Raw genomic sequence first — 9,571 nt, forward strand, 5'->3', positions numbered from 1 at the left:
ACTACAGGCGCGTGCTGCCACGCCCGGCTAATTTTTTGATTTATTGTAGAGATGAGGTCTTGCCAAGTTGCCCAGGCTGGTCTCGAACCACTGGGCTAAAGCAATTCTCTCACTTCAGTCTCCCAAAGTGCTGGGATTACTTTTTAAAGCATTCCCTAAGTACTTCAAGGCCAGGGATTTGGTGTATACTTGTCTATCCATAATGGCCAGTAGTGTTTAAGGGTTAGTCATAACATTCTGAGTCTCTTCAAGGGGTGAGTCTGAATACTTTGTTAATATGTATGTATCTTTCACATTTCTTCATAGCTTTTCCAAACTTGATTACCCTCCTTGAGCTCCCAGCCCAAACAAGTGACCCCATTTACCATATATATCCATCAGGTAGGAGTTCCCTCCATTTTGCTTCTCCTTTCCCTAAAAATTTTCTCCTTCTGCTTTGCTTTGAGTAAGAGTCTCACTCTGTCACCCAGACTGGAGTGCAGTGGCTCGCTGGGCTCAGGCGATCCTTCTGCCTCAGCCTTCCAAGTAGCTGGAACTACAGGCACGTGCCACCACGCCCAGCTAATTTTTTGATTTATTATAGAGACAAGGTCTCGCCAGGTTGCCTAGGCTGGTCTCCAACCCCTGGACTCAGGTAATCCTGTTGCTTCTGCTTCCAAGTGCTGGGATTACAGGCGTGAGCCACTGCACCCAGCTTGCTTTCGAGTGCTCTTGATCCATCCAATTCCCTTACTCTCAGTTATTCATTCAACAAACAGGTTTTTTTTGAACACTATTCCTTCTCTGCGTTCTTCAAAATCTGAATCTTAGCCCTTACTCTTAACTCTAAAGACTGTTGCTTAAAACTTATTAGAGGACAAATCAGAGTCTAAGACCAAAAAGCCCAGAAACAGGCATACCAAGTTGTAGTTCACTTTTTGCTTATTGCCATTGACTCAGATTCTGCAATACCTCAGCAGTTAAGTCCAACCAAATGTAGTCTAGTTAATAGATCACTCAGTAAATCTAAATCCTAGATTTAAATATTTAAATATATATATAAATTCTGAATTGTTGCTCTTATTTAGGGTCATTTTTTGGCCCATAATACAATGCTAGGGAAATGGTGAAGAGAAAGTATTCTTTGTGCTCATGCCCTTAATTAACAATTTTGCAAATTCAAAATAAATTGCAAGCCAGGTGTGGTGGCTCATTCCTGTAATCCCAGCTTTGGGAGGCTCACCTGAGCCCAGAAGTTCAGGGCTGCAGTGAATCATGATTGTGCCACTGCACTCCAGTTTGGGTGACTGAGTAAAACACTTATCTCAAAAGTAATAAATTGCAGTTTGGAGATTTAATTATTAATGCAAGGCCAGGCATGGTGGCTCACACCTGTAATCCCAGCACTTTGGGAGGCTGAGGCAGTAGGACTGCTTTATCTCAGGAGTTTGAGACCAGTCTGGGCAACATAGTGAGACCATGTCTCTATAAAAAAATGAATAAAAATGAATTATTAATGCAGTCAGATGTCTGGGTTGTAAGAACTTTCAAAGTTTACTGAACAGTTTCCTAAAATCAGATTAAAAAAAGAAGCTGGGTCCAGTGGCTCATGCCTGTAATCCCAGTGCTCTGGGAGGCCCAGGTGGAAGGATCACTTAAAGTCAGAAGTTTGAGACAAACCTGGCTAACATAGGAAGACCCTGTCTTCAAAAAAATTAGCCAGAGCCGGGCTCGGTGGCTCAGCCTGTAATCCCACGCCTTTGGGAGGCTGAGGTGAGTGGATTGCCTGAGCCTGCGGGTTCGAGACCCGCCTGGGCAGCGAGACCTCATCTCTACAATAAATAAAAAAATCAGCCGAGCGTGGTAGCATATGCCTGTAATTCTGGCTACTCGGAAGGCTGAGGCGGAAGGATCGCCGGAGCCCAGCAGGTCGAGGCTGCGGTGGCCGGCAGCGGCCACTGCACTCCAGACTGGGCGACCGAGTGAGACTCCAACTCAAAAAAAAAAATTAGCCAGACATGGTGACACACACCTGTAGTCCCAAGCTACTCAGGAGGCTGAGGCAGTGGGATTGCTTGGGCCAGCAGTGAGCTGCAGTGAGCTATGATCACACCATTGCACATCACCTGGGCAACAGAGCGAGATTATTGTCTCTCAGGAAAAAAAAACTCTTGAAAATTCAACTAATCAAACCCAATGGCACATAAGAATACATACTTTGAACACACTGACCTTGAAACTACAATGGGGAAATAAAGTAATCTTCCAATGAATGTAGTGTAGGATTTAGTGTCAAAATGGGTATGTGAATTAAAGGTACTCAGTAAGTACTCAATAAAAGTTAACTAGTTTAAAACAGCATTACATATTTAGCAGTTATAACTGGAGGCAATGTATTTCCTGTTGCTAGACTGGAAATTTAAAGCAATCAAATACCTTAAAAAATTGCAGAAGCCGGGTTTGGTGGCTCAGCCTGTAATCCCGCACCTTTGGGAGGCTGAGGTGAGTGAATTGCCTAAACCCGAGGGTTCAAGAACTGCCTGGGCAACTTGGCGAGACCTCATCTCTACAATAAAATAAAAAAATTAGCTGGGCATGGTAGTGCACGCCTGTAGTTCCAGCTACTTGGAAGGCTGAGGCAGAAGGATCGCCGGAGCCCAGCAGGTCGAGGCTGCGGTGGCCGGGAGCGTGCCACTGCACTCCAGTCTGGGCGACAGAGTGAGACTCCAACTCAAAAAAAAAAAAAAGAATTGCAGAATTGCAGAATTATTCGGGTAAAATAAAACCACAATCTTAGGAAAGGTTTTGCAATTGTCTATGGTAGTTTCAAAGATTGATAGAGATGAAAATACTATGTTCTGGCAGGATGAGAGGATTCACTGTGAGTTAGGGTTAGGGTCAGAACTTTAGGGATCCTTCACCTTGAGATAAAATATATGAATCATAAAATGACCTTAACATTTCTGGCTACAGCCAAACTGCAACATTTGGGCGCTTTTCTGTTAAAATTGTAAACCATCACTTAGAACTAAATATACTGTTTTTGCTTTTTCTGAAAAGTTGATTTATAGGAAAACCTATGTCCTCTGGTATATCTAAAAAAATTTTATGTGCTCTCACAAAATTGGGAAACTGAAAGACCTGAACTTTCCTAAATTAAAATTTTTATATGGCTGTACATAATAGCTCACGCCTATAATCCAACACTTTGGGAGGCAGAGGCAAGAGGACTGCCAGAGCTCAGGAGTTCAAGACCAGCCTGAGCAACATGGCGAGAACTAATCTCTACAATATGTCAAAAAAGTAGCCAGATGTAGTGACACATGCCTGTGGTTCCAGCTACTTGGAATACTGAGGTGGAAGGATCACCTGAACCCAGCAGTTTGAGGCAGAAGTGGCAGAGTGTGCCACTGCACTCCAGCCTGGGCAACAGTGAGATTAAAGAAAAGAAATTCTTTTATATGCTGTAACTCCATGCTTGAACATTCTAAATCATTGAAATCTACAATCATCTTTTTTTTGAGTTGGCATCTCACTCCGTCGCCCAGGCTGGGGTGCAGTGGCAAACTCACAGTCACCCCAGTGTCGACCTGCTGGGCTCCGGTGATCCTTCTGCCTCAGCCTTCCAAGTAGTCGGAACTACAGGCATGCTACCACACCCAGCTAATTTTTTTATTGTAGAGATGAGGTTTTGCCAAGTTGCCTGGGCTGGTCTCAAACCCGAGGGCTCAGGCAATCCACTCACCTCAGCCTCCCAGTGATGGGATTACAGGCTGAGCCATGGAGCCCAGTCTATAATCACTTTTAAAAATTACTTTGTAATTTTTGTAGAGGTAAGTTCTCTCCAAGTTGCCCAGGCTGGTCTCGAACTCCTGAGCTCAAGCAATCCGCCTGCCTCGTCCTCCCAAAGTGCTGGGATTGCAGGGGTGAGCAACCACATCCAGCTATGATCACTTTTATTTTTTTTGGTCAGTCTCACTCTGTTGCCCAGGCTGGAGTGTAGTGGCATGCTTACAGCCAACACAGCCTCAACCTGCTGGGCTCAGGCAATATAGGCATGCACCACCATGCCTGGCTAATCTTTTGAGGTCTCACCAAGTTGCCCAGGGTGGTCTTGAACCCTGGGCTCAGGCAATCCTTTCACCTTTGCATCTCAAAGTGTTGGGATTACAGGCGTGAGCCACCGCACCTGGCTTATGATCACTTTTAAACGCTCCCACCTTTTAAAAACATGACGTCACTTGAGGGACAATTATAAGAACTAAGTTCCAGTGTCAAAAAAATCCCCATATATAATAATATGCATTCTTACCTAAAGCATATGCAGCTAAAACTGGGCACACTTGTAAATTTATCATTATGTCTTTGTGAAAGGTTTCTAAAGCCAACTAATACCTGTGAAATTGGGGCAGTTACACAAAAGGCCAACAACATTCTAATGGGGGCCTCTTGGCAAGGTGGGATCCTAGGCTGAAATGATAAGATTACTTAACTCACAACATCAAGACTTTCCTACACCAGTTTATTTAAAACACAAATAAGTATTTCTCTTTCCGTAAGGGTTCAAATAATGCTGAACACGAACCATTGACTAATACAAGTGCTTTAAATATGAAACAAAATTATTCTTAAAAAAGCAAAGGAATAAAGGTTATATACAAAAGAGACCCGGAATTGATAAGCTAATTCCAAAAATGAAATGAGTAGAAAATCTGTGGTGAAACCAGTACATTCCACCCTGCTTTGGAGAAGGGCTATCATACAACATTCAGTCAGCTGAAGATGGATTGGTAGAGGTGCGTCTATACATAAATTTCAAGTCATTTTTGTTTGTGCAGAATCATCCAGATCTTCCCAAGACTGAATGGGCAGTCCTGTGGCTTTCTTCCTTTCTGTATTCCCAACAAGGCTACATGAAGTTCAACTCTTGATGAGCCGCTTACAACAGCAGTTCCTTAGGAGCCAACATGACAGGTGGGTCAGATTTCCCTATGAGAAACAAAACTGGCCACCCACAGCAAAATATCAAAATGGACAAGTCCTTGGCCTTCCTCCTCCTTCCGATTATATACATTATGTCTCCTTTCAAGACTATTGTCCCCATCATGCTTATTCCTTCGCAAGTCTAAACCTTGAGGTGATATGAAGGAGACCAACATCAAGAAAAGAAAATTCAATTCAGAAACGAAGAAAACTGGCAGGTATACAATACACCCCCAGAGCATCGCAATATCCCTGCTACAGTACAATCCATTGTACTGGTGCAGTCCATATATTGGCAGCTTAAGCAAGTTCATTTTTCTCTCTCTGGTGGTAAAAGGACACCAAATAAATACTGGGCAATAGGAGTTTGCTGAAAGAGTTAGAAATAAAAAATTAATCAGTCTTTGTCCCTGTGATATTTCAATGCCAGCAGGAGGCAAGTACTGAAGAAGGGACAATTTTCATACTAACAAAGAATATCTCTAATCATGACACCATCTCTTATAATGAATCCAGGAATCCCAGAAATAGAAAATTAGTTTCAAAGGACCCCTGAGGCACTTTAAAGCCTTAAAAAAATTACAGTAATAATAAATTAGATATTGCTCTTCAGAGGCTAACAGAGCAGCAGAAGATCAAAATCAGGTCCAAAGAGTTATGTCCACATTATAGACTTCCTGAGCTGCTCAGCCCTCTTTAAAGCTTAGTTAAATCTGCAAATACCTTTAAAAAGACATACAATTTAACACAGACTGAGTGGGGTTTTTTTTTGTTTAGTGGTAGCATGAAATTTGGTCCTTAATGGTAGCAGCTGTCTTCATCCATTTCAAATTCAGGTAATATTAAGTACATACAGACATTACATAAAAGAAAGAGTACAACAAAGAAGAAACAAACCAAAACTGACAAACACCTCAAGGAGTCACTAAGTTCTCTTGCACATTTTCACTTGGAACTCCCTCTCAGTCTCTTTTTTTGTGAAGATAAGGGTATGACAGAACATTTTTCTCAAAGATGCTAAACAATGGCATCAAATGGATAAATGGTTATTGACTTATACAAAAATCAAGGAATCCAGGACACATACAGATAATTCAGAGGTATACTTCCGATCTGGGGCAAATTCTAAACTAAAGAATGATCATCTCAGGTAAATGTTACAATAGATTAAACTAAGTCCAGTTTTTTGGTGAGTTTTTTTTTTTGAAGTGTCCTCACCACCACTTTCAGCTATCAATCATTTCTGATAGCTCAAGCAGAAGGTCATCTTCATCCTTCCCAGGATCCAGGTCAATCTCAGCTTCTAATTTGCCTCCTGAAATTTCCCATATGAGTTTCTCAAAATCATCCTCCACAGATAGTGGGGGCTTTCCTGTTGAGGCAGAGCTGAGCCGGCGAGTTTTCGTGGCCATTTGGGATGAAGAAGGGCCAGATACTTCTGGGGGTGAGGGATCTGAAGGGGACTGAGCTGGAGGCAGCATAAGACTGTAAGGGGAAAAAAAAGTTGTTAGAAAACTGCCTTTTTCAACAGTTGGCTGAATCACCTGGTCTCAAGGGGACAAAATATCAGCAAAAAGTTGTTTCTAAGGATGTACATACAGAAAATTATTTTACTGATTTGGGACCAAGCATTTTTATAATTTAAAGGATAATTATCCCGCACTTTGGGAGGCTGAGGTGAGTGAATTGCCTGAGCCCGCAGGTTCAAGACCCGCCTGAGCAACTTGGCGAGACCTCATCTCCACAATAAATCAAAAAGTAGCCAGGTGTGGTAGTGTGTGCCTGTAGTTCCAACTACTTGGAAGGCTGAGGCGGAAGGATCGCCGGAGCCCAACAGGTCGAGGCTGCGGTGGCCGGGAGCGGCCGCTGCATTCCAGTCTGGGTGTCAGAGTGAGACTCTAACTCAAAAAAACCCCCACAAAACATCTTTTAGGTAATACAGGCAAAATATAAACAATGGTACCAAAGGAGAACAATAACCTTGAATTTTCATGCCTTCTTGAAATTAATTTGAAGTTCAGTAGATTTAGATGTGGCTAAATGGTTTAAGATTATTTAACCAGTGTTATTCTTTAGAGATCATAAACAATAACAGTAGACCAGAGTTTAGTTAGAAGGAATTACAAAACATTACCTGTCTCTAGGTTTCTCTGCCTCAGGCACAGTGACTGATTTGTCCTCAGAGAGGAGTGGGATAATAGCCTACAAAAGAAAGAGTAAGGTAATCCAGTAAGAGAGTCAGGCTTTTTTATTTGGGCAGATTCATTTTCTTTTGCTGCCTTCCTAGAATCATGGCTATCATTCTTTAAGCCTGGGAATCCAAGAACCAATAATCCAAGGGTTGAGTGTACAGATAAGCAAAATTTCTTGCCACCCAAATTTTAGCTTTTAAAAAATCCTGTCCTGGCCAGGTATGGTGATTCACGCTTTCAGAGGCTAAGGTGGGAGAATCATTTGAGGGCAAGAGCTAGAGACCAGCTTGTGTAACATAGCAAGACAGATGCAATCTTTCCAAAAAAGTAAAAAAATAAATAAAAATTAGCTGGGCATGGTGGCATGTGCTTATAGTTTCTGTTACTAGGGATACTAAAGGGAGAGGACTGCTTGAGCCCAGGAGTGTGAGGTTGCAGTGAGCTATGGTTACGCCACTGCACTCCAGCCTGGGTAATGGACCAAGACCCTGTCTCAAAAATAAAATTCAATAAAAAATTAAAAAATTCTGTCCTGTTACTTCACAAATGTCTAACTACACGCAAAATACATGTAACAGATCAAATAACGAAAATACTAGAAAATGCCAGGAAATATGACACACAGATATAAATAGAGCACTAAGTTAATCTTTCCTGCTTCCCTACCACATAGAACAAAAGCACCACGGAAGTGGGTCTACTTCTTACCACAGCTGCTTTTTTGGCAGGGCTTTCCTGTAGAACACTGCTGGAGCTAAGTGGCTTCACAGCTGCGATGACAGCAGGGTGCACCTCCACTGCCTTGCGTTTTGGGGCCAATTTGGGCGATGAAACAACTTTAACCACAGATGGCTTCACATTCACTTTGGGTTTAGCTACAAGAGACAGAACACATATAATTAACAGTCAGAATATATTAAAACATAAAAATTCCTTTAGTACTAGAAATACCATAAATAAGTTTTTAAAAAAAGACTAAAAAGGCAACTTGTAGTACAGGTGATCACCATGTAGATATACCCATTCAAACGACCCCTTTAAATACCTCTTGAATTTGTTACTATTCTTCTTTTCCCTGTTTTTATTCTTCAAAACCAGAAGATGCACCACAGAAAGTTTTAGACAAAGTTTTTTTTTTTTTTTTTTTTTTGAGTTGGAGTCTCACTCGGTCACCCAGACTAGAGTGCAGTGGCCGCTTTCTGCCACCGCAGCCTCGCCTGCTGGGCTCCGGCGATCCTTCCGCCTCAGCCTTCTGAGTAGCCGGAATTACAGGCACGCGCTACCACGCCCGGCTAATTTTTTAATTTATTGTAGAGAAGAGGTCTCGCTGCCCAGGCGAGTCTCAAACCCGCGGGCTCAGGCAATCCACTCGCCTCAGCCTCCAAAAGGCGCGGGATTACAGGCTGAGCCACCGAGCCCGGCTTAGACAAAGTTTTTTAAGCAGCAACTTTTATTTTGAGAAAGGAACTTATCTAGTTTTGTCTTTGTATATTATATCAGATATAGTACTATCCACCTGTGGATACAAGGCAAATGAAATTCAACCCAACTGTTGCTAGGGAGTTACTGAAACATGAAAATTTGGATATCCCAAAGCAAGACACAGTATAGTAGAACACTCACCTTTACCTCTTTTTTCCAAGGTCTGTGCTGCACATTTCACATTCAGTACTGAGTCCCCAATCCCTGAGGTTTCTACCTCCACTTTCTGGGATGACTTAGTGGAAAGCCGCTTGGTCAGGTGCCGTGTGATTCCTGGCACAGCAGTGAGCACTGGTTTCCCTGCCACTTGAGCATTGCAAGAGGCTACATCTTCGCGAAGAGGCGTCAAGACTGATTTTTCCTTTTGTAAAGTTCCCCTCTCCTGTTTCGGCACATGCTTCTCTCTCACGGTCTCACATCTCTTGACCTGAACTTTAGTGATGTCATTTCCTGTGGCTTCATCTGAAGCCTGTGGATAAATTTAAATGATAAATTAAAATACAGGCCGGACCCAGTGGCTCAGGCTTGTAATCCCAGGACTTTGGAGGTGGAGGCGAGAGGATTACCTGAACCTAAGGGTTTGAGAACAGCTTGGGCAACATGGCGAGACCTTGTCTCTACAATAAATAAAAAAATTCGCCAGGTGTGGTGGCATGTGCCTTTAGTTCCAGCTACTTGGAAGGTTGAGGCAGAAGGACCACCTGAGCCCACCAGATCAAGGTTGAGGTAACTGAGATTGTGCCACTACACTCCAGCATGGCCAACAAAGTGAGACCCTGAGTCAAAAAAAAAAAAGGGAAAAAAAATCAAGTACTTCTAATACTTCTAAAAACCTATATAATAATGATAATTATTACTTTTTTAAAATTTTTGACTAGGAGTCTCACTCTGTCGCCCAGACTGGAGTGCAGTGGCCGCTCCCAGCCACCACAGCC

At 42.5% G+C, this 9,571-nt stretch overlaps 1 protein-coding gene across 18 annotated transcripts in view; it reads right to left on the reverse strand.

The window, feature by feature from the left end:
* Positions 1 to 4,480: 4,480 nt before the first annotated feature.
* The window catches only part of ZC3H11A (zinc finger CCCH-type containing 11A), a 68,059-nt gene continuing 62,968 nt past the window's right edge, over positions 4,481 to 9,571 (reverse strand). For 15 of the 18 annotated variants that reach the window (XM_021715549.1, XM_021715547.1, XM_021715545.1 and 12 more), the window contains 4 exons: positions 8,778 to 9,105; positions 7,863 to 8,029; positions 7,097 to 7,164; positions 4,481 to 6,447 (listed from right to left, as the gene is read on the reverse strand). In XM_021715549.1, the coding sequence (XP_021571224.1) occupies positions 6,189 to 6,447; positions 7,097 to 7,164; positions 7,863 to 8,029; positions 8,778 to 9,105 (822 nt within the window). In that variant the 3' untranslated portion in view covers positions 4,481 to 6,188. The remainder of the gene's footprint in view (positions 6,448 to 7,096; positions 7,165 to 7,862; positions 8,030 to 8,777; positions 9,106 to 9,571) is intronic. The other 3 variants (XM_021715551.1, XM_021715550.1, XM_008064065.1) reach the window with 1 other exon arrangement.

The sequence above is a fragment of the Carlito syrichta genome, unplaced genomic scaffold (genome assembly GCF_000164805.1).
Source record: "Carlito syrichta isolate Samal-C Ts95f unplaced genomic scaffold, Tarsius_syrichta-2.0.1 Scaffold307186, whole genome shotgun sequence".
In the NCBI taxonomy this organism is placed as follows: Eukaryota; Metazoa; Chordata; class Mammalia; order Primates; family Tarsiidae; genus Carlito; species Carlito syrichta.